At 34.3% G+C, this 25,502-nt stretch overlaps 2 protein-coding genes across 9 annotated transcripts in view; one reads left to right on the top strand and one right to left on the bottom strand.

The window, feature by feature from the left end:
• btbd17a (BTB domain containing 17a) overlaps nucleotides 1-25,502 on the bottom strand; it is a 59,268-nt gene that overhangs the window by 32,057 nt on the left and 1,709 nt on the right. For 4 of the 7 annotated variants that reach the window (XM_087276801.1, XM_087276803.1, XM_087276799.1 and 1 more), the window contains 2 exons: nucleotides 21,541-21,798; nucleotides 4,794-4,915 (listed from right to left, as the gene is read on the bottom strand). The gene's annotated coding sequence lies outside the window, so the exon portion shown is untranslated. The remainder of the gene's footprint in view (nucleotides 1-4,793; nucleotides 4,916-21,540; nucleotides 21,799-25,502) is intronic. The other 3 variants (XM_087276802.1, XM_087276804.1, XM_087276800.1) reach the window with 1 other exon arrangement.
• gpr142 (G protein-coupled receptor 142) lies at nucleotides 1,885-19,856 on the top strand. Of its 2 annotated transcripts, none has more exons than XM_087276830.1 (3): nucleotides 1,885-2,021; nucleotides 12,291-12,368; nucleotides 15,937-19,856. In XM_087276830.1, exons 2-3 carry the CDS (start codon nucleotides 12,320-12,322, stop codon nucleotides 16,890-16,892), a joined length of 1,005 nt encoding a protein of 334 aa, XP_087132956.1. In that variant the 5' UTR covers nucleotides 1,885-2,021; nucleotides 12,291-12,319; the 3' UTR covers nucleotides 16,893-19,856. The 2 variants fall into 2 exon arrangements, with proteins under 2 accessions (XP_087132956.1, XP_087132955.1); XM_087276829.1 differs by having other exon boundaries at nucleotides 12,291-12,436.

The following is a 25,502-nucleotide window of genomic DNA, read 5'->3' as shown; positions in this document are numbered from 1 at the left end:
CTGAACTATTATTCAGCTATGCCTATATATATTCAGATATATATTTGTAAGCTGTTTGGACAGAACTGTGTGTAGGTATAGTGTGTCCACTGTCATATTAGAGTGATATAACCCCAACAAGTCTCTTTTTAAAATTTACTGATGTTAAAACAGGGTCCAAACCCCAATTATTTTGAGGCCCACCGAAGTGTGACATTGTCATGTTTCTTAAAAAAACTATTACAAAAAGGATCCTAGACGCAAGGTCTTTAATGACCGGTGAAAGACTGACAGTGCAAAAATAGATCAAAAACAGAAAAATATACGTGGAACAGTGAAGTTCAGATCAGAGTAGCTCTTTAGAAACAGCTGGCAGACCCAAAAACACAGAGCGTCCTGACAAAACACAGAGTACAATGAACTATAAAGAACTGACAAAAATACGAAAAACAGTGCACAGATATAGGCATGATAATTACTCAAGGCTGATCAGCAAAACAAACGCTACACCAGAACGCTACACCAACGCACATAAATGAAACAAAACAAAACCACATGACAATAACAGAAACACACTGGGAAGTGCGAGACTCATCATTTCAGAAAGGCTTGAATAAACTCAATCACAAATACTTGAAATAAACTTGGTATTTTAGACTAACGAGCTGTAATTCAGCTTCATCCGAGTCTGTATCTGTCACTGACTGCTGTTTATCTGACGTTATGAATGAGAAGCAAACACACCTCGGAGCGGTGGGCGGTGAGAAGCAGCTCATGTGGATTTAAAGCCACAGGCTGTATTCAGACAGCAAAAGGGGCAGATTCTGAAGGCTATAATAAATAATCTGAGACACATTCTGGTTACATCAAAGGCTTATCTTACATCTTGTAAAAGAAGTAAAATAGGTGCCCTTTAAAGTCAGAATGAAATCAAAATGTATTCTTTCTTAATTTTATCTGTATACAGAAGTTGAAAAACTAATTTGTCTTTAATCAAACATCATGACCTTTTCTCTGCCAATTGAAATGACTTTTTTTCACTACCGTTCACATGGAATGCCTTTAAAGCAGGGCTATCAGTGCTTTAGGGCGGGGTTAAGGAGGTCTACTCTGCCTTCATCCATCCATCCATCCATCCATCCATCCATCCATCCATCCATCCATCGGTGATCTTTCATTTTTAAGTAACACTCATCTTCCAATCAGTTCCCAAAGGTCGAAATTATGCATCCCCTTAATTTTTTTCAAATTTCAGTGCCGTTTCAAGTGGATGTACATCATGATAGAGGAAAAAAGGAAAATCTTAACTTCTGATTCATGGCGACTTTAAGACTAGCATGTTGACACTAACACCCAAAGAACATTATTTTTTTTATCTCAGGGGGAGATTCATTCATTCATTCATTTTCCTTCAGCATAGCCCTTGATTTATCAGGGGTTGTCACAGCGGAATAAACCATGAACTATTCCGGCAAATATTTTTTATGCGGCAGATGTCCTTCCAGCTGCAAGGGGATATTTTTAAAATAAAAAAACCCAATGTTACATTTAGGTTTAGGCTAAACCGAATACCACTTCAGAGCCAGAAGAATCCTAGAAAGTGCCCTAAGAAGAGCAAACAAACACACACATGTGCATATCAGATAAGAGTCTCAAGGGCCGAAAAACATCGCTGTGTGAAACTGAACTCCTTCCTCGAGTGTTTGCGATGTATTGACCTCTCAGTGAAAGACAGACCTCTATATGACTGTCTCAATAGTTCACCAAAATCCTCCCTAAAGAAAACAGCCCCGCTACAGTTAAACTCCTCCTCCTCCTCCTCTCTCTCTCTCTCTCTCTCTCTCTCTCACTCTCTCTCACTCTCTCTCTCTGTCTCTCTCTCTCCTATGACCTCCTCCAGATCTCAGTCTGTGGCTGCAGTGATGTGTGTGTTATTCAGAGACCCCTGTCCTCCGTTTATGTCCTCCTTAAGGACTGCCTGGCTGGGCATCGGCCGATAGGACTCCTGCTCCACAGATGGGGAGCAGAGATTACTTGTGAGGGTAAGAAAATCTCTTTTTATGCAATGAAGAATCATTTTATGAGTAATTAGGAAAACGTTAAGCATATGTATTAAAGTATTGACTGCATTTACATTTACTGTTTGTCTGGTTTTGGTGTAATACTGGTAAAGTGGGACGATTTTTATTTAATATATTTTAAACATTTTATATTTTTAATATACTTATTTAAAAATAATAATAAAAATGTAGTTGATAATAATATTTAACATTAATTAAATATATTTATTTAAAGTCATTTTTAAAATACTTGTCTTTGAATAATGCCATTTTTGAAGCGATTTGCAAGCAACTCAATGACGTAAAATATAGAACAGTACAGTTTGAATGGAATATACTTTAATATTCTCTCATTAACATTATATATACATACATGCTTACTTTTTGTATCATTTTATATGCCATTTAATAGTTGTATTTAACATTAAAACCATTAATATTAAGTATTCAATATTATACTGAGCAAAAATGTTTTTTTTTTACAATTAATAATTTATTATATACTTTATTTAATAAAACCTTTTGCATAAAACCCTTATCTAAAATATCTTTCATATTCATAAAAATGTGATGTTTTTCATATGTGTCTTTTTAGTTTGGTTTTAGGGTCATGTGATGTGGAATTAAATGATTATTAATGCAAAAGTTTTTATTAAATTACATATAAAATTACAGTTTACAATTACAATTACAATACATTTAAATATTTGAAAATAAAAAAATAAATATATTTGATATATGCAATAATAAATATTTATATATATATATATATATATATATATATATATATATATATATATATATATATATATATATATATATATATATATATATATATAACTTTACACTGTATACTTGGAAATTACGTTACCCTGAAAGCTTTTTAAATGAACATATATATTTACTTTAGTAATATTACTTATATGTAACAAGTATATAAACGAATGAATGAATATTCTGAAATAATACCATGCAACAATAATGTACAGTATATTTATAAACATAATTATAAATATCAGCACAGAAAAAAGCTCACATTAAAAAACACTATCTTTTATTTATGCTGGTACAATGTGCACTTTCCGCAATCATTCACATCTTCAAGCCAAAGAGCTTTTAAAAAACTAGTGTTAAGTGCTTTGTTCTAAACATAAGTCAGTAACTTGACGGCCTGAGTCTTCTGCATTTTGTCATCTTAATATTTTCTCAGAGAACCGAAGGATATCCAGAGGTCAGCTCTGGAAGTCATAAAGATTGCTTTAAAATTTTGTAGCCATTGTTCTTTAAGCTTCTTATGTAATCAGGAGACAAGAAATCTGTTTCTGTCTCTCTCCCATCTTCTCTCTGCCTTTATAGAAAACAATGAAACATGTATACTTGTGTGTTCTCATTGGGGAGATATAGCTATACCGTTGTCCTTGAGCTCATAACTATTGTCTCAGGTGTACCGGCCGAATATGAATAATTGAGCATGTTCGTTAGAGCAAAAAGTCCATGGAGAGAGATCTGAAACCTTACACATTGACTCCCTGTACATCTCAGTGTGGAAAACAGTTGCCAATATATTAACAAAACGAGGTAATTTCCCCTGAGACTGTATAAACAGAGTCCCACAGAAAACTACTTTCCATGATTGTCTACAGATCAGAGGTGCTAATTCTGTTTGAATGGACACGGATGAATTTGTAATAAATAAAGATTCTTTTCTTGCATCGATAGTTACGTAAAGACTTTTAACATCAATGGAACCTTTAACAATTGATTTAATAAATTGTGGAGATGGTTCTTTAGGTTATTATTGTTCTAAATAATGTTTTTTCACTAAAGGTTCTTGTAAGACATCACTGTGAAAACACCTTTTTGTAGATTTTACATGCACCTTTATTTTTTTAAAGTGTGTCTGTATTGATAGTTGGCCTCAGAAAGGGAAAGTAACTATGGAAAATATTAAACATACAGTTGAAGTCAGAATTATTCGCTCTCCTGTGGATTATTCGTTTACCTTTTTTAAATATTTCCCAAATGATGTTTAACTGAGCAATGGATTTTTCACAGTATTTCCTATAATATTTTTTTCTTCTGGAAAAAGTTTTGTTTGTTTTGTTTAATAAATTTGTTTAGAATAAAAGCAGTTTTTAAACCATTTTAAGGTCAATAATATTAGCCCCTTAAGCAATAGTTTTCCCCAATTTATTTTTAATGGAAAGAAACTTCTTTCTATTAAACAGAAATTGGAAGGAAAATATACAGCCCTAATAATTCAGGAGGGCTAATAATTCTGACTTCAACTGTATATCTGGATGACTCAGTGTAAATATTGGTTTAAAATTTTCATCCTTAATGGTCGGATTTTATTGGTTGTTCAGTTGACATTAAAGTTCTTGTGAAAAAAAAAGTTATTAAGGCCATTTTCAGGAAAATGCAGAAATATTGAGACACCAAAAGGTGTCTCAGTATATACATACACCAAAAGGTTAAAATCAGTTATTAATTTCATTTAATTTAAAAAGCGTTTTATTAAAAGGTTATTTGGTGAAGTAAAAAATGTTATTATATGGCATCACTGCCAAAACTAAATTTTGTCAATACAAACTCATTGTGAAAATGTACCCCCATATACATTTCTGGAGAGTGTGAATTATGTAGCCAGAGATACACGTACGGCTGCATTTAGTTTTTAAAACAAACGCTACGGGGTGGTATGATGTCACCAATGGCTTATTTTTCCTTTCACGCTACCAGCTGACCACTTACCTCAGTGTGGACAGCTTTTCCACTGTTACCAGCTTGTCCAGTAGCTCAACATGTACGTCAGTGGACTTAATATGCAGAGAGGAGTTGACTGTGACAATGGGGTTCAAGTCTGGCGAAGAATGCTTCCAGAAAGCAGGAAAAACAAAAACAAAAGGCAAACATTTAACAAGTAAATAACAGGCTAATGACGTGGTAAGATCTGAAAACATGGGAAAAAATCAGGCTGCCACAAGGGCTTTTCTTTTTCCGGATTGCTTCTAAAAACACTATTGGTTGCGTTTAGAGAAGTGTGTGGCTTGGGGGATTGGTCGGTCAGTCAGTCAGTCAGTCAGTCAGTAAGTCAGTCGGCAGCAGCCTCTGGTGGATTTACATGAGAACAACAGGCGTGAATGTCTATCACTAGAGAAATTTAAGATCTGAAAAAGCGTACACAGCGGCCTCTAGTGGAATCACAAAAACAAAAAAGTACCTCCTGGGATGTATTTCGTAATCTCCAGAAATGTATGGGGGTATGTATCATTAAGAAGCCTGGGCTGCTTTTTGTAGCTTTTTCTTGCACCTTTCATTTTTAAGAGTGTATGTAGTTCCCCTCACAAAGGATATGGGAACTAGTGCAACAATGGGAAACATGAAACATTATAGTTTTGTATTCACATATTTTAGGGTATATGCTTTAAGCTGCAATGTCATGCTTTGAGCTTAAACAGCTTGTACAAGTTATTTCGACTAAATCTTTTGAGACCCTAAATCTATATGGGAACCTCTGGATGGGAACTATGGAAATCCCTGGGCTTAGAGAAGCTCTTGTTGTATATGAGGATGTTCAGATTTTAGTTCAGGTTTAAGACTGTAATAGTGCAAATTGTTATAAAATAGTGTCAAAATTGTTGTGATACTTTTTTTGGCCATCAAGTCTCTATATAAAATTGAATAAATCTATTGTGTATCATGAAAATGAGAGCATTACATTTTAGTAATGTACATTATTTAAATCACTTAGCTTATTATTTCATGGAATTGTTATGGTAAATCATATATGTACAAATATTGATTTGTAATAACATAATATTAGAAATATTAGGAATTGAATTGTTATGTTAGAAAACCATGGCTAATTTTCATTTAGCTTATTTTCTTTTTTCAAAGAATTAAAATACATTAAAAGTTAGAGTAATCATTAGAAACAAAATGTTTATTATTATTTATGATATTAATGCATTGTTGTATATACTGTAGAAGAATTCCTTCATTAAAATAGTGCAGGTCTATAAAGTTCTTAAATATATTGTTTCCTTTCATTCATTTAATGAAAAATAGTAAAAAAACATTTTATAATTTGACAATAGTTTCTATATTTAATGACTACTGTACAGAAAGTATTACAAGCTCAAAGATGACACTATAACAAAACATAGCCTTTTGGTTAAACATATTTTTCATCCTAAAAGGTCAGATTTAATGATTGTTTGGTTAAAATATGGCTGTAAATCGAATAAAACTTCAAGGCCATTTTCAGGAAAATGCAGAAATATTGAGGTATATATCATACGGTACCAAAAAGCTAAAGCAAGATATTATTTTTACTCATATTGCCCCGAAATAAAACCACACTCTTAGAAGATGAAAAAGAAGATTGCAATGAGAAATGTGATAATATCCACTAAAGATTTCCCCAAGGAAATGTGGATATATTAAAGGCTTTTGCTAACAGGCATGTCTATGCACAAGAACAGGTTTCCTCTCCACACAATTCAAACCTCTTGAGAAAATAGTCATCATTTATAATGTATTATTGTCATATTGATTGAATTTAATCACATTTTTAAAACCATCAAAATGACCAATCCCCTGATATGAAGAAAAGTGCTTCACAATCATCCAACCAGTCAGTCGCTCTTTTTAATGTTTGATGAAAAAACTAAACAAAATAGGACCAGATTTAAAAAAAAAAAAAAGCAAGCATCATATTGCAAATACTCAGACTCATATAAACACACACACGCTCCTTCTCGTTCATGATTCCTTTCAATGAGCGATGATTTGTTTGTAGAGATATTTCCAGAAGGAAGAGCAACATCAGTAGTGAAGTGCTTACAGGCTTTCAGGGAAAAGCTCTTTTCTGTAGCCTAGCACACGCTCACCTGTAGTTAAAGATTGATCATTTATCAGCTTCTGTATCAAAACAACTATAGAGTGAAGGGTCACAAAGAGCCATAAAAGTCTCATTACAACATATGATGCAACTGTCTATGGTAATGGGATTACGCTTCTCTGGAAGTGGAAATTATATGACGCTTTGTGTTTTATTATTGAGGCAATATGATCAACTTATTTGTAAGTTGTTTTGGATCCAAAAATGTGTTTCTTTTTTTTCTTTTTTATTTGTATTGATTGATTGAGCTAACAGCATGAAGGTCGCTGGTTCGAGCCTCGGCTGGATCAGTTGGCATGGGTTTGGCGTGGGTTTCCTTCGGGTGCTCTGGTTTCCCCCACAGTCCAAAGACATGCACTATAGGTGAATTGAATGAACTAAGTTGGCTGTAGTGTATGTGTGTGAATGAGTGTGTATGGTTGTTTTCCAGTCATGGGTTGCAGCTGGAAGGGCATCCGCTGTGTAAAACATATTCTGGATAAGTTGGCGATTCATTCTGGTGTGGTGACCCCTGATGAATAAAGGGACTAAGCCGAAAGCAGATGAATGAATGAATGAATGATTGATTGGCAAATTTAATTTCAGTTTCCATTCAATTCAGATGTATTTGTAAAGTGCTTTTCTTATAACTACATTAATACTACATTACAGTTTAAATAACAAAGGTTAATGAATTGTATAGCGTCATACAGTATATAAACGTGTCAAGCATAATGTTGTACTTAAGGTTGTTATTTATAATTAAAAATAAAAGTTATACTTTACATACTTATATATAAATACGTAATTCATTACTTAATTTTTAAGTTGACCAATTCCCAGCATTTAAGCCAAATTATCCAAATTTATCTTCTTACATTTTATTTTATGTAATGTATATTAATTTTCCAACATCCTTTTACTAGATTTTATCACATTTATTAATAACTTATGTTGCTTATTATGGCAGATTCTCTTTTTTTGTAATTTTAACATTTTTGTGACGTATTGATTGAAATCTGTAATTTATGTACTTATTTATATTCAACTTCAATAGTTATCAATTGGTAAGTTTCATTTAATGCTCCTCTTTTCTGTAAATATGATCATTTTACAACTCCCCTAGAGTTAAACAGTTGAGTTTTACAATTTTTAATCCAAATTTGCCATCATGGGGTGCTGTTAGCTAGCTACTTACACTATAAAAATATCTGTTAATTACCAATTTCTGTATTTTGTGATTCACGAGTGTTTTCTGTTTATTTACAGCTGTGAATTGCCTTATGGGACCTTGATCTCTGCTCTGTCGACATTTGATGTTGAAAATCCAACTGTACAGTTTAACTAAATTACTTTTATTGACATTTTAGTAGTTTGAAATAATATAATGCAAGACCTAATATATAGAGAAATACATCTGTAAAATGGCTGGCAGTTTAATAAAATGTTTTTGTAGCGTAATCTACTGTTGGAAGAAAGATCAAGTTCCCCTAATGCAATTAATAAACAAGGAAACATAAAAATAAAAACATGAATTACAAAATATGGTAAACTGCCAATATACAGATATTTTTACAGTGTGCCTGCACTGTAAAACCCAAAAAGTTAAGGTAACTCAAATCATTTGAGGAAACAGATTGCAACAAACAATTTACGTTTAAAAACTAAACTTAATGAGTACTGTGAACTTAATCCATTTGAGTAAATGAAGAAATTTAGGCACACACTGAAAAAAAATATTCAAAGATAATTCCTTGAATTTACTAAAATATTTTAAGTTAAGTGGTTGTAAACAATTAGTTTGGGCTAGATTTAAACAGATTAAGTTGAACATTACTAAATTTAATTTGTTTGCTTAAATTCAACACAAATAAATAGTTTGCAACAATTTTGCAGACAAGATTTTTAACCACATATTTTGATGCAGCAAAAATATTTCCTACAATTTTGTCAAAGTGCTTACCATACTAATTTACCACAAAGTGTTTATTGTTTATTTATGTGCGTTTAAACTGTAATTTATTACAGTTTGATAAATAATGTAATGAGATTAGAATTTTAAATTTCACATTTTGAATAAAGACGTATGAAAAATGCTTATTTTTAAAATACACATTCATTAGCATGCATCATTAACAAAAACAATTAGGGATATGTTCAATCTATATAAATATTAAAAACCAATTAAAAAAAAAAATTAAAAACTTTAGCCTGTTGGTAAATAACAAACTGGCCAGCTCATTTCCTCAGTCAGAATTTGTAAATTTGAATAATTAAAAATTAAGTTTGTCTTAAAGCTTTCTTTTATCAGTTATTTATGATGGAATACTGTCAAAATAGTACAAATGAGTTTATTGAGTGAATTGAGTGTTTCTTTAAACCAGAAATTACTTTCCTAAATAATGCAATGAATGAAACTGAAAACTCCAGCCCGATCTCACGAGAAAACGTAAGTATTTTACGTTTTGCCAGTTTAGTGGCTAATTCGTACGATTCTTCCGAGATTGTGTTGGAAAACTCACAGTGGTCTTCACATAAATTCTTAGTAAGGCAAAGACAGATGAAGTAATTATAGGGTGACAGAAGACCAATCATTCCTGCCTAAGCCACAGTGTGAATTTGCCCACCTAAGCAGGACAGTTAATAAAACAGCCCATAATAAAGACAATCATGTCACACAACATTAACACTCTCTCATACTGTCCATTCTCCAGGAGGAAAGAATGAATGGCTTATATACACCACTGTTCAATTCCAGTGACAACACAAGAACTGCACCATCCACAGGTTTAAAAAACAAAAGCATAAAAGCAGTTGTCGCAAAAACCCAATGCTGTCATGTGCAAAAGGGAAATACACAGAGCAAAGCAATCGTTTCCGCTCTCTGCACTGGGTCTGAAAGCAAATAAACATGTTTGGCACTGAGCTATATGAGCAATATGGAAGTAATCAAAGTTAAACACAGAAGGAAAGGTAAAAGTGGAGAGATAAGACAAGTAAATGAGGGAGAGTGCTGTGCATTGGTTCCATCTGCTCTAATTGACTGTTTTTAAGCTATGAGGGCAAGCTGCTTCTGTCATTAACACACTGACCGGGTAAGAGGATCACGGCGTAGTAAAATCACATGCTAAAATGCATTAGACATTCGCGGGCCAGACAGAATTAAAAATTTTGATTCAGAGTGAGTTTGAGTGTAAAGGAGCTGAAAACTTATCACATAAAATACAATTAAAATAACTACTTAAAGGAACACTCCACTTTTATTTTAAATACACTCAAAAAATTATATGTTGGCTTTAATTAACTTTTTATGTCAACAGGTTCCAAGTACTGAGTTAAATTTCCTTAAAGTCAGAATATTTATTTCAGTGAACTTCAGTTAGTTACATGTTGGATAAGTTGGTGGTTTATTCCGCTGTGGCGACCCCAGATAAATAAGGAACTAAGCCAAAAAGAAAATGAATGAATGAATGAATGAATGAATGAATGAATGAATGAATGAATGAATGAATGAATGAATGAATGAATGAATGAATGAATGAATGAATGAATGAATGAAATTAGTTACATAAAGACAGGGGTGTCCAAAGTTGGTCCTGAAGGGCCAGTGTCCTGCTGATCTTAGCTCCTGCTTGCTTCAACACACCTGCCTGGAAGTGTCTAGTATATCTAGTAAGAGCTTGATTACCTTGTTCAGGTGTGTTTGATTAGGGTTGGAGCTAAACTCTTCAGGACACCGGCCCTCCAGGACCGAGTGTGGACACCCCTGCATAAAGCTAATGTAATGTTGTTTATTTCAATCAAAATAACATTTATAATTAAGCTTTAATATATTCAGTAATTAAACTTAAATTGGGGAAACTTTCTGTACACTTTTTCAATTTGTACTGTAATCTTCATCTTTTGATTCCCATATGAGAGCGTTTGTTGTGGTTTAAATCATCCTTCCTGTGTTGTTTTAAAACTGTGCATGTGCAGATATTAACCTATTGACCAAAATGTGGGAGGCCTACTGCAGAAGCAACACAACTCCCGTTCATTGATTATAATTAAGCGAGCTGTTTAAATTTGAAAACTTACTTTTTCCTTTTTTTTTCAACACAACTCTTTTGGTTTTAATAGAAAAACATAAGTAAATTGTTTAATTTAAACATAGTTACATTCTTTGGACCATCTAAAGCCATAAACCATTTTTTTAAATGTAAGGTCCTTTTTCCAAGTCTCCTAAAGTTAAACAGTTTAGCATTTGTTAACCCACTCAGCTGACCTCTGGCTCTGGAAGGAGCATTTATAGTTTAGCTTAGCATAAATATTTTAATTGGATTAGACCATTAGCAGCACGCTCAAAAATTATAATTTTTTTAAAGCTTGAATTCTATCATGGAAACTGATCTAAGAGACGATTCAGAACATATTTACGTTGGTGCAGATCCTGAATTGTATCTATATAAACAGGAATACATGGAAGTTACATTTCAGGGGCTGCATAATATCACTGCGTCATTGTAGCAAATTTCCTTAATTATTACGCCAGAATGAAAATATTGTTTCAAGCCATAACGGCCTAGAAAACAGCAACTTTTAATTTTCATACATGATGTAATTAAAGAAGAGTCAAGCTTTAAATAGGAAAATTGCTGAAACTATTTGGTCAATTTATGAACGAGATGCTAATGGTCTAAGGTGGCATGGTGGCTCAGTGGTTACCAATGTCGCCTCACAGCAAGAAGGTCACTGGTTCGAGTCTCGCTTTGGGTCAGTTGGCATTTCTGGGTTTGCATGTTCTCCCTGTGTTGGCGTGGGTTTCCTCCGGGTGTTCCGGGTTCCCCTACAGTCCAAAGACATGCGCTATACAGTAGGTGAATTGAAAAAACTAAACTGGCCTTAGTATGTTTGTGCATGCAAATGTTAGAGTGTATGGGTGTTTCCAGTACTGTGTAGTTGCTGGAAGGGAATCCGCTGCTTAAAACATATGCTGGAATAGTAGGCAGTTTATTCCGCTGTGGCTACCTCTGATAAATCAGAGACTAAGTCGAAGGAAAATAAATGAATTATTGAATGCATAGTCTAATCTGATTCTATGATTTATGCTAAGCCAAGCTTAAAGTGTTCCCTCCAGACCCAGAGGTTGTCTGAATGGAATAATAAATGTAAAACTGTTAGAGTACTTTAATGTTTATTTAACTTTAACAATGCAAATCCAATTAAAAACACTTGTTTGATTGTACGTAACATTTAACGTAACAAGCACATTCAGCACACAAAACGGTTCAGATGCTGTTCAAAGTAACAAAAGTTTTTGATCATGTTCACACATTGTAAGAGGTTTTAAGGTTTCCTTCCTGTTCTCGTTCCTTTCACAAAAGGAACTCAAAGGCCATGATTGACTGGCACAATGGCACGACGCCCGGCCAGCGGGAGGATGAGCGCAGCGCCCAGGAGAGGTCAGAGTGTGTGCTGGCTTACATCCCTGTCGTCTACTACAGTGCTCTGTTGTGTGTTGGAGTGCCAGGTATGAGATGTGCATTGTAATACTTATAAATATGGGGGCTTTAGGTCAGAGATGCGCACCAGTGAGAACTGCACTGAGAATGCGTTTTATGTTTGAAGAATTTAATTAAAAATCAAGATGCAATTTGGGAATGAAAATAATTTGTTGGAATGGGAAAAAACTGGAATAAAATGGGAAATTTGTAGTAAATTATTTGTGTTTTTATTCATGAATGACCCCCCAAAAAACTTAGATTTTCCAGTTCCATGCTTAATTCCCAATTCTGTCATTAAAAATCCAAACTGATTATTATTAAATTTCATGTCACAGAAGTTTAAATTAAAAATTCATATACATTCAGTAATGATTGCACATAAAATACCCTATAAAATTTAATTTCATTTGAATTCTGACCATAAAGTAATTGGACAATTAATCTTCTTCACCTTGAGTCTTTCGATGGAAGGTCACGGTGGACTCTTTTAGTGAGACACATATCAGGCCAGACAAGAAATCATTAAGTGTCCACAAACATTTTACTACACCAGCCCCAGGAGAGATAGACAACTGCTTATGGACAAGAAGTGTGATCGATATATCAGTTAGTACACATAACAATTAAATAGTGATTATTGAAAGGCACTTATAATCTACTACTGTAAATCAGAACTGAGTCATGGACTGGTCCTATTAAAATTTACTATAGCTGTAGTGTGAATGAGGAGGCTCAAGTGAGATATCTGTAAATCACAAACATGAAAATTCTGTCATTTATTCACCCTCATGTTTATCTAAATCTGTATGACTTTGTCTTCTAAAGGTCACAAAATATATTTTGAAGACTTGTTCTTTTTTAATATACAAAAAGGGTTAAGGCTTGGGTTGAGAAAAGCATGATGGTGAGTAAATATTGAAATAACTTGCCATTTTTGATGAACCACCACTTTATGCTTTACCGTCCACTTTAACATCCCTTTAACCAGGGGCGAATTACAGGCGGGTACTGACCCCCCTAATTAACGCTTGATCCCCCTGAAGGACATCAAAACAAGATGTATTGGGCGGGGAGTTGTCTGATCTATATCTTAAATATTAATAATTAAAAATGTATAATATAAATATACATTTGACCCCCCTATAACGGTTTATACTATTGTGAATGCATATTTGGGCCAATACTAGGAAAAATGTCATTCAACAGTCTGGAACTGGTAGCTGTAGAGCACCGATAGGCATCTTAACTATTCACAAAACACGTTTCTTGTAAAATAAGTGTTTGTATCTATATGTAGTCTAAAAAAAGATAAAGTAGACACATAGTTTGTATAGTTTAATGTACAGTAACCTCTAAAATAGTCACTAAATATCCCTCAAAACACTAAAAATTTATACATTTTATTAATAAATTAGTTGTAATTTAAATACATCTATAAACTTGATTCACTGAAGCATGTATTACCAAACTACTTCCGAAAAAGTTGACCCCCTTGATTGTCAATGTATAATTCGCCCACTGCCTTTAACCCCATTTAAGCTTTCATTTAGCACTGTCCTGTAGGTGGGACATTTCTCAGTACATAAACAGTGCTTATAGAAAATCATCACACCCCTTTGAAATAATTACTTTCACTCCTTTGAAATAATTAAATACAGCCTAAAATTAAATCATATTCAACTTTTCCAGCCTATGAAAGGTTTTTGTAACCTTCTCCTATCCTGTGTATTCTCACAACTTTATCCTGGAGGTCTTTTGAAAGCCGGGTGTAATGTGAGTAAAGGTGTAGATTTTCACAGGGTATGATGATTTTCTATTAGCACTGTATATATTTCTTTTCTTGTATATAATTGTGTATGCCTTAACTTATCTTGCCAATATATAATACATACCAATTTATAATATATACTCACCAGCCACTTTATTAGGTACACCTGTCTAACTGCTCATTGGAGAAAATTTCTAATCAGCCAATCACATGGCGCAGCTCAATGCATATAGGCACGTAGACATGGTCGAGACAATTGGATTCAGTCAATCAGAGTAGTCAGACGCGTTTACGTTTGCTGGGTTTATGAGAATAAAAACCTTTAAATATTTTCCCAGATACATTTAGCTGCTAGAAGTTAGTCTGATAATGTTTATATGTTCATCTTAATGCCAGCTGTGTAAATAATTATTGATAAGATGCTTATGATATGCCGTTGTTTGTTTACCTTCAAGCTCTGCTTCCTTCAGTTGCTTGACATGTCGCGTGTGCCCACGAGCCCCAGCACACACACATATCATGTACATCTAGACATGTAAAAGTGTTCCTCCATATGTTTTCATTGAAGTTTTTCAAAATACTGATCCATCCACAGAGTTTGTAATGTAGTCAAATGTTTATAAATACAAGCCCAGCCGTTTAGAGGTCATTTCTGGTTGATGATGTCAGAATTTACCGGTATTTTGGAATGGATGTGTGAATGGTTTTTTCCTGAAAAAATCTGTAACGCCCTCGCCTGTGTGAACAGCGCTTTTTTGAATTTACTGGTAAAGTCGTTCCGGAAATTTTCCAGATATTTACCGGTATCACTGTGTGAAAGGGGCTAATGCCACAGCCTACCTGAGTACTGTTGCTTACCATGTCTATCCCTTTATGACCACAGTGAACTCATCTTCTGATGGCTACTTCCAGCAGGATAACTCGCCATGTCATAAAGCGTAAATCATCTCGGACTGGTTTCTTGATAATGACAATGAGCTTACTGTATTTGAATGGCCTCCACACTCACCAGATCTCAATCCAATAGAGCATCTTTGGGATGTGGTGGAAGGAGAGATTCGCATCATGAATGTGCAGCCGACAAATCTGCAGCAACTGAGTGATGCTATCCTGTCAATATGGGCCAAAATCTCTAAGGAATATTTCCAGTACCTTGTTGAATCTATGCCACAAAGGATTAAGGTAGTTCTGAAGGCAAAACAGGGTACAACCCAGTACTAGTAAGGTGTACCTAATAAAGTGGCCAGTGAGTGTATGTTTTAATGATGCTTTTCTGTAGTTTCATTTTAAATTGTACAAAAATTTTGATTAAAGAAATATCCGAACAGATTGTGAAACAACAAAAATGTAAATATTGTCTTTGAATAAGTTAAATTCTCCAGTTTATTGCATAAAAGAGACACGTCTGCTCTATAAATAGACCCTCTACATAACTTCTTAAAAAGCCCTTAAGATACACTTATCTCCTGTCTTGTCAACACGCAAAACAAAAACAACTAAAATTCACTTGAGTCAAATCTTTTCTTAGTGGAAAAATCAGGCCAAAGGTTCCCAGAGGCCGCCATGTTCTGTAAATATGACCCCTAATCTTTTACTTCCCATCAATCCTGCTGCGTCTACTCCCTTCATGCCTTTGATTTCTATCTTCATCTTCTGTTGCTCCTTTCCCTGGCCTCATTCCCTCTCTGTTTAAGCCTTGTCTATCCTCCTCTACCCCAAAATTTCTCCTTCTTAATGCCAGTTGTCTTCTTTTCCCAGTAAACATCCTGACGTTGGTGGCTCTTTACCGGCTGGTTGTGCGCACTCAGAAGGCCCTGTATGTGTACCTCCTTGCTCTAACTGGTTCGGACATCCTCAGCCAGCTCTTCATCATCTTCGTTGGCTTCCTGTTGGAAACGGCTGTGTTTCATCGAGATGTACCTGTGCTGCTGCTGCGGTCAGTTAGTATGATGGAGTTTTCTGCCAATCACGCTTCCATCTGGGCCACCGTTCCTCTTACAGTTGACCGATACGTCGCTTTATGTCATCCACTTCTCCACCGGCAGATCAGCTACCCAGCAAGAGCCAGACGGATTATTGCAGTGGTGCTTACATTGGCGCTGGCATCCGGAGTGCCATTCTTCTGGTGGTCGGACATGTGGAGGGTCAGTCATGAGCCCAACAACCTGGATACCGCCTTGATTTGGACCCACGTGACTATTATTTACTTTCTTCCCTGCTGCATCTTCCTGGTGCTGAACTCTTTGATCATACTGAGGCTCCGGAAGAGACAGAGGCAGCAGATGTGCCAAGATGAGAGCGGGCAACAGCTCGCAGTGCCAAGCAAGCTGGGTAAAACCACAGCGATGCTCCTGGCAGTGACTTCTGTGTTCGCTGTGTTGTGGGCGCCTCGAACCGGAGTGGTGCTCTACCATCTCTATGTGACGTCGGTGCATAACGATTGGCGGGTGCATCTAGCGTATGACTTAGCCAACATGCTAGCCATGCTAAACACTGCTGTGAATTTCTTTCTGTACTGTTTTGTCAGCAAACCCTTCAGAGCGGCCGTGAGGGATGTGCTGTTGTTTCGGGGGGCACCACTGCACCCACGTCGGCCCCTACGTAATCAGCGCACCCCTGCCAATGCCTCTACCTCCTCTATTTCCAGCACCAAACGCTCCCAGCGAGAGGTCACTCCTCTTTCCCCCAAAAGGGCAGACAACAACAAAATGTAGTCTTGCTTAAATGGGTAATATACTTCAAAATGAAAAGTCATTATTTACTTGCCCTCTTACTTAAAATTATGCCTTTTCTTTTTTGGTGTTTGTTGGTTGTACGTTAAAAAAGTATGGTGTTGTTTTAGACTCCATTTAACGTCATTATTTTGATGCTTTTTTATTTTAGATTATCTTGTTATATGTTTTGAATAAGATGGAAATCCTGAGTATATCCTTATATTTGCATTGTTAAATGAGTTAAGCCCAAATGAAAGCATGGTGTCCTTATTATAATGTTAAAAAGAGTTCAAATTAGTTGTTTTTACAGATTGAAAAGTTAAATGGGTTATATAAAATTCGAGTAGGATCTGTCTGCGGACTGCAAGACAGGGGCCTGACATTAAGGGGCCATAGGGGTGTCACTTGTAGTACAGTAGAGGCGTAACTTGATGTTATGTAGACATGTCAAAACTAGTGTTTGTTGTCGGAAAGATGGCGCTTTACATCAGTTTACCGTCTACACCTACTCCATACCTAAACCCAACAATCACAGTTAAACCCAACCATCAGTTATTAACGTCTATGCCTACCACAACCTTAAACCCAACCATCAACCTTGTTAATGTCCACACCTTCCCCAAACCTAAACCCAACCATCATAGTATTGACATCTATACCTAACACAACCCTAAACCCAACCATCATCATTGTTAACGTCCACACCTTCCCCAAACCTAAACTCAACCATCTTAGTTATTAACGTCTACACCTACCAAAACCCTAAACCCAACCATCACTGTTATTAACGTCTATTCCTTCACTAACCCTAAACCCAACCATCATAGTTATTGACGTCTACACAAACCACAACCTTAAACCCAACCATCACAGTTATTAATGTCTACACCTACCACAACCCTAAACCGAACCATCACAGTAATTAACGTCTACACCTTCCCTAATCCTAAACTCAACCATCACAGTTATTAATGTCTACACCTACCACGACCCTAAACCCAACCATCACAGTAATTAATGTCTACACCTTCCCTAATCCTAAACTCAACCATCACAGTTATTAATGTCTACACCTACCACAACCCAAAACTCAACCATTACAGTTTTTAACGTACAGCCACGAGTTGCGGAGGATTTCATACTTGACATGTTTGTACTGTGTTGTACATTGTACTGTTACGCCCCCTCATCTTACACCCCCGTCTTTAAGATACACTTAAATTCAGAAAACTTTGTAATTTGCGACACCAGTGGCCATTAAGTTTATTGAAGCCAGCAAATTATTGCTTGCATTTAAAGGGATAGTTCACTCAAAAATGAAAATGCTTTCAAGTTGTCACAAACCTGTTTGAGTTCCTTTTTCTGTTCAACACAACAAAAGTAATTTTAAAAAAATGTTACAAACCTGTATTGGTTGACTACCATAGTATTTGTTACAGTTTTTAAACATTCTTCATTACTTATTTGCTTATTTGCTAAACTTATTTTGTGTTAAACAGAAAAAAAAAATGAAACTCATAAAAGCTATGAACCACTTGAGGATGAGTAAATAGATTTTGGATTTTGGCCACAATTTCTCAATGGTAATGGTAAATGTGCAATGGTAAATGTGTTTTATTTAGCATTACTGGTGTCAACAAACAAAATAGAATATTTTAAATTTATTAATTTCACCCATTTTGAAATATCCAGATAATAAAATGTCTGCCATCAATGCATGCTAATATGCATTGCAGGTACTATTAATCTGAATGGTTTGCACAGTTTACAGTCATTAAACAAATGCTCCATACAAGTAAAGTTTACAGGACATAATGGACAACTTCCCATCAATAGACATACATAAAAAGTGTGATTGCACTGATCTGCATATTTGTGTTATTTATTGCCCTGTCCTTTTTGAAACAAAGATATTTGGCTCAATAAATGAGTGTTATGTCTGGTCATTTTCCATAAATGGAGGAACAGGTTAAAATATGATTATTCCGTCATCATTTATACGCCATTGTGCCATTCCAAACATTTTTAATACCTCTGCCAAAAACAGAAATATGGAAACCTTTCTTCCATTATAAATAATATAAATGACAACATACAGCAGCAAGCACCCTAGTAACAAACGCAGCATTAAAATGATCCTAAACCATTTATTCCATGTTTTATAAAGCCATTGAAGAGTGATATGCTTCTGTGAACATTCACTCATTAAAATAGGACATCTTTATGCTTTTTATAAAATATTTCACCTAACATATGGTGTTTATAATTAGGACAATGTCGCACTTGCATTAAAAGAAGAAGAGTGGTCCAGACATCAAATTTCACATTTAACTTAAAAATTTTGGAAAAAGTCAAACAAGTTTAATTTGACATAAGGGTCACACTTTACAATAAGGTTCATTAGTTAATGTTACTTAATGCATTTACTAACATGAACAAACAATGAACAATACATTTACTACAGTATTTGTTCATGTTAGTTAACATTAGTTAATGAAAATACAGTTGTTCATTGCGAGTTCGTTAACTCAGGGTGCATTAACTAATGTTAACAAGCATGAGTTTGGATGTAAATAATGCATTAGTAAATGTTTAATTATGATTAATAAATGCTGTACAAGTGTTGTTCATGATTAGTTCATGTTAGTAAATGCATTAACTAATTAACCTTATTGTAAAGTGTTACCGACATAAAAATACACAGATGACTTATTATTTATTGTTTTGGCTAACTATTCTGTTTAAATGTTGTATTTTGATATTGCAAGGATATGTGTCATGTAATTAGGGTTTTTATAAATATTGCAGATGAATGAAGTCATCTGAACGCTTACAATAGTGTTCCCTTTTCTTTTTTTCTTTTATTCACATTTTATTCACTTTTATTTCATTGCTGGTTAATGAATATTGTGATCTGTCATTCTCTTGTATAAAACAGAAGCCAAATAAATAGCCAGCTTCTGAGGCCATCCTAAAAAATAAACCACACAACTGAATCCAAGGTACACTCAACAATTTTCCTCATGAATATCTTTTGTATATTCTTTTCCTCATCAAACATAAGACATGGTCACAAAACGTCCTCGTTTTCTTACAGGTTATTTTGCATGACTAAATGAAACCTTTCAAAGCCCATGCAGTGAAGCAGAGATGGTAGACCTTTTTAACCCCGGTGTGCAAAAGTGCGGTCAGCTGTTTATTTTCAGTGCATGGCGACTGGATGGGGCTTTAAAAGGGGCTTCGACGTGGGAACACAGTGAGCAAAGACACCACTGTACAAACAGACTGATCCGAGGAGCTCAAGGTCTGCTGAACAAAGCCAGCCCATAAAGTAACAGCAAAAATTTCCATTTGTTGGCTCTGGGGGTCAATTATATGACTCTGTAATTTGTTATCTGATCAGATATAGTGAAGCACTTGGCAGCTTGTACTTAAAGAAAACAGATTCGGATCTTTACAAAGACAAGCTCAACCTTAATGCAAAGTAAAATGGGATGTGATGCAGATGAAGCAGTTTTCAGCTGCACACCTGACAAGCATCCTTAAAATGTTGCTGTTTTTTCACTTACAAAACTGTGCATTCAGTTTTAATATTCCTGACAGATTTATTTTGAGTAAATATGATAACAGAGACTGTATGAAGCAATTAAATTAGTTTTTTACTTTACATATGATACCGCAGGGAAAACAAGTATTGAACACGTCACCATTTTTTTAAAGACATTTCTAAAGGTGCTATTGACTTGAAATTTTCCCAAGATGTTGATAACAACTAAAGAAACCCAGATATATAAACAAATCTAATAATTAGTATAAATGAAGTTATGTGTAATAAAATGAAATGACACAGGGGAAAAGTATTGAACTCATGAAGAAAGGAAGGTGCAAAAAGGCAGTGAAAGCCCAGACAGCAGCTGAAATCTCTTAGTAGTTCTTCAGCAACCCTCTGACCTTCATCAGTGTAAATAAATACTAGCTGCTTCAGTCCAACATCTACATTATCAGGGTGATTAAGATGAAACCATGGAGTGGACATTTCAGCAAGACAATAATCCAAAACACAGCCAAGGAAACTCTCAAATACTTTCAGAGAAAGAAAATAAAGCTGTAGAATGGCCCAGCCAATCACCTGACTTCAATCCAATATAAAATCTAATATAATTTGATGAACCAGACCCACAGAACCATCAAGATTTGTACACTATTGAAGTCTGTGGAAAAACTCCAACCTGAACAAAGCATGTGACTTTGTTCTCCACATGAGAGGCGTCTTTAAGCTGCCATCACCAAAAAAACCTTTTTATTTAAAGTATTCAATGCATTTCAGTAGTTCAGTGCTTTCTCCTTGTGTCATTACATTGTTTTTTGGGCTTGTTTTATTTTTATGTTTTTTTTATTGTTTGTGTTTTTACCAAAATCTGGTTCAATTCCAAGTCAACAGCTCCTTTAGAGTATATTATTCCCAGGAAAAACATGACGTGTTCACTAATTATTTTCGAACGCTGTATGTAAATGTGTTTTGATGGACTAATAATTTAATGAACAATGCTCTTTAATAAAAGGCATGTTAAAAGCTTTGATTTAATTATTCTGCTAAATTATAGAGGACAATTTTTTACCTTTTTAAATAAATAAAAAAAAAACTCACTTGGTTTCCAGAGCTTTCATTATGAACTCTTCTCTTGTCCTTTTAGTGCACTTGTGCTGCATCCTCTCTCTCTCTCTCTCTCTCTCTCTCTCTCTCTCTCTCTCTCTCTCTCTCTCTCTCTCTCTCTTTCCTTTTTTCTTTTTCTTTCTAGCTCTCTCTGTTTCTTCTCGATCGTGAGAGGGAGCCTGTGGTCCTGCAGATGTTATCAGATGTTGCCTCTTTGAAAAAAGTCTCCCGTTGTATCACAAACACAGACGCCTGAGAAGAAAAGACATCTATCGTTAAAGCCTTAATATGAGCAGACTGCTGACAGCACAAAAAAAGAGTCTCTACATTTTTGAGACAATAAATAACCTGCTCTGTTTGATGTCAGCTTTAGATAGGGGTCTTGTGTAGTTTCCTATGTACCGTATACATTTTGCTGCTTTACCCATATTGTTTGTTCAGGTCTACAAGAAATGACATTCACAACCCTGTATCCTGACAAACTTTATGGCAAATACACAATGTATTTTGGTGAATTTAAACAAAACACATTTAATAAACACATATATTTATGAAAATGATATTTTCGTCACCAAACAGATTTAGAAACTGTAAGATAATACAATTAAATTCAAGCAAAATATTTTATTAAAATTTGGGTGTACTAGTTTTTGGACCGTTATTGTAAGTTATTTTGTTAGATAAACTCCAGATTTGGCTTGAGCACTGACTAATCTAATGTATATGCACAAATATAATATTGTATAGCTTCTTATTAAAAATAGAAATTTAACGAAGTATGAAGGAAATGTTGTCTAGCAGGAACACAATGCAGTACATACTAATTAATAACAAATATAAAAAATATTAAAATATGTTTACATTAATGCAGATATTACAGTAGGAGTGTATAAATAAGTTGTCTATGGCAGAGGTAACCTTAGTCAAATTACATTTTGATGCTTTTTATTATTATAATGATTACTTCTGCTTTTGATTAAAGGGGACCTATTATGCAAAAATCCCTTTTATAATGAGTTTAAACACAGTTGTGTGGCAGTATGTGAATATAGCCAGTACGTAATGGTAAAAATTAATAAATTAATTATTTTTATGATCGCAAAAACAGTATGCAAAAACACTGACTGACATTCTCTCTTTGTGCTTGTCATCAGAGGGGGAAAGCCCTGCCGATTAGTGACATCTCTCCCTCAATAGCATAGACAGCTCTGAGTGAGAAGCAGCTGTTTGCCTTTACTTTTGAATTGAGTGTTAAATCTGCTGCTATGCTAAGACACAAGATCTGTCACAAATTGCATACTTATCCACTTTTCTATGACATTTTGTAGAATTAATAGTGTAAGTAGTGCGTTCACACTAAAACTCCTAAAATAATAAATGCACTTTAAATATACCCAAATGATGTGCTTATTCAGCCATTAAAAATAAGTGTGAAATGTTGAACACTTTACACACTTAATAGTCGCAGCTTTGCTCACATAACGAAAGTGGTGGAGCTTCCGGGTGCTCATGTTGGATCACTTTATTTTGAATTGTGAAAGCAAAATTCTCCTACGAGAGTGATTATAACGCCTGCCGATTGAGAATGCAGTTACACGCATGCATGGTATTGTTCGGTCATTTATTTCACTGATTTGACAACCGTCAAACATCATCACGGAAACAGTTAAAATTTCTGCTGAGTAAAAAAACCATTAGTGTTCCATTTGGGACGACACTACATGCATATACAGTATTATGCTGTTGAGTGTTTAAGTGCATAAGTACATAGTGCATAAGTGAATAGTATAGTGTGTCATTTGGGACCCAGCAATAGATTTTTGTAGCTCCGCCTTCTTTTAAAAAGAGAACTGCGTTACAATCTCATTTGAATTTAAAGCGACAGTCACCAAAGCTGCACAGTTTGAATCAAAGCGTAAAAGGGGCAGTTTCAAAGAGTTATAAATAATTATGTGTGGTATTTTGAGCTGAAATTTCACATACAGTACACACTCTAGGGACATAATTTACATCTGGTAAAATAGAGGCGCAATAGGTCCCCTGAATCCTGCACCAAAGAATTAATAATTCTTGAAAAATTTATCGTAATTAATGATGTGACTTTTTTTGCCATCCAATGTGAAATAAAACTATATTTAAGTTCAGTATAAGAGAGGATGAATGCTGAATTTTACAGATATCCCCACACAATAGCATGTGGCACATGCATGATGCATCTCTTTTAAAAAGTTGCATTGTTGTTGTTGTTCATGGTGTACAAAATTGTGACACCCAAAGATGCCATTTTGTTGTGTAATTGAATATGTGCACTTGACTGATCAATTGTTCGATTTTGATCATCATCAATAAGGATCTATTTGTGTCTTGGATCCTTTAAAAGAATAAAAACACTGAAAACTAAAATGATGTTGCATTTCAGTGACGGAAACATTCAGGATATATAGCCTATAAAACAAAACGAAAAAATGTGATGCATGTTGAGAATTTTATCTTTCCTTCTTGGTGTCAAACTGGGAAAGAAAACACTGTGAAATAACTACAATATCCTGTTATGTGAGCAGAACAAGTTCACCCCTCACACCAGACAGGAAAAGAAACAATGAGTCTGTTAACTCTCTACCTTAAAAACCTCATAAACATAATCTAACAGATATGAACAATGTTCACTACAGAGTAAGCCTACATATTATAACCATGCAAATAAGACAGAAGGCTATATTAAGCAAAATACATTTAAATAGGCTGTAATAGTAAAATAAGGAGCTTATGGTGGCCCCAGGTTGGTCAGCAGAAAAAAATATGAAAATGTGGAGGATGGTTAATGAAGACAGAATTTAAATTTGTGGGTGAACTATCCGTTTAATGCAGGGGTACCCACACATTTTCTTATCAAGGGCCAAAAAGCAAACTTGATTGAGTGTGGTGGTGGGCTTAAGGTATACACCATACTGTATTACGTTAAAGTTGCCATGGGTAATCTCCTTAGTTACACTACCGGTCAAAAGTGTGGGGTTAAAATAGTTAATTGTCTATTTAAAAGGTTTTTAAATAGTTAAATTGATAAATTTAATAAAATTTATTGTATGTAGTTTGTATGTAGTTTCAAATGTAATTATTACTCCATTATTGCTTTTATTACCATTAACAATATTATTATTATTTTTATTTTTTTTTATTATTATATAAGAGTGATTTCTGAAGGATCATGTGACTCTGAAGACTGGAGTAATGAAGCTGAAAATTCATCTTTAAAATCACTGAAATAAATTATTAAATTAATTTATAAACTACTTTTGAACAGTTATTTTATAGTGCAATAACATTTTACAATTTTACAATTTGTACTGTGTTTTTGATTAAAAAAGCAGCCTTGGTGAGCAGGAGAAGCTTATTTTAAAACACCAGTAGTGTATAATAATCTAAAAATTAAAAAACTAGAAAACATTGCTTTATATTAGCTAATAGAGTATATATATATATATATATATATATATATATATATATATATATATATATATATATATATATATATATATTTTTTTTTTTTTTTTTTTTTTTTTTTTACATATTATAACAAACTTACTATATTAAAAACCAAAAATATCCCATTTATAACAGAAGTTCAGTGGAAGACCAGTTTTTGCCTTGATTACCTCGCCTATGTTAAATTTTTAAGACCTTTTTAAAAGCATTATGAAACAAGGATTTTATTTTCAAATATCCCAGTAAAAAAAGATTTTCACTTGCCCTATCAAAAATGATAAAAAAAAAATGTAATACATTTAATAATACAATAACAACAATTTTGTTTTTTCAATAATCATTTTTGAATATTTTTTATCAATTTTCAAATATATCCGTTCACAAATTCTTTAACCTTTACCAAGAATAGTACAGAACATAGAGTCAATTCAGTCTACAATAAAAACAGAATTAAGGAAAAAATAACAGGAAAA

This window comes from Danio rerio, chromosome 12 (genome assembly GCF_052040795.2).
Source record: "Danio rerio strain M-AB ecotype USA chromosome 12, GRCz13ab, whole genome shotgun sequence".
NCBI classification, from domain to species: Eukaryota; Metazoa; Chordata; class Actinopteri; order Cypriniformes; family Danionidae; genus Danio; species Danio rerio.
The sequence above is the reverse complement of the archived record's forward strand: the minus strand, read 5'-3'. Positions and strand labels throughout refer to the sequence as shown.

What these genes read in the sequence shown, in the direction of transcription:
- gpr142 (XM_087276829.1), top strand. Translation starts at nt 12,304, where the DNA reads ATGATTGACTGGCACAATGGCACGACGCCCGGCCAGCGGGAGGATGAG. An exon ending in GTTGTGTGTTGGAGTGCCAG is followed by an intron (nt 12,437 to 15,936) that starts GTATGAGATGTG and finishes TTCTTTTCCCAG; the next exon opens with TAAACATCCTGACGTTGGTG.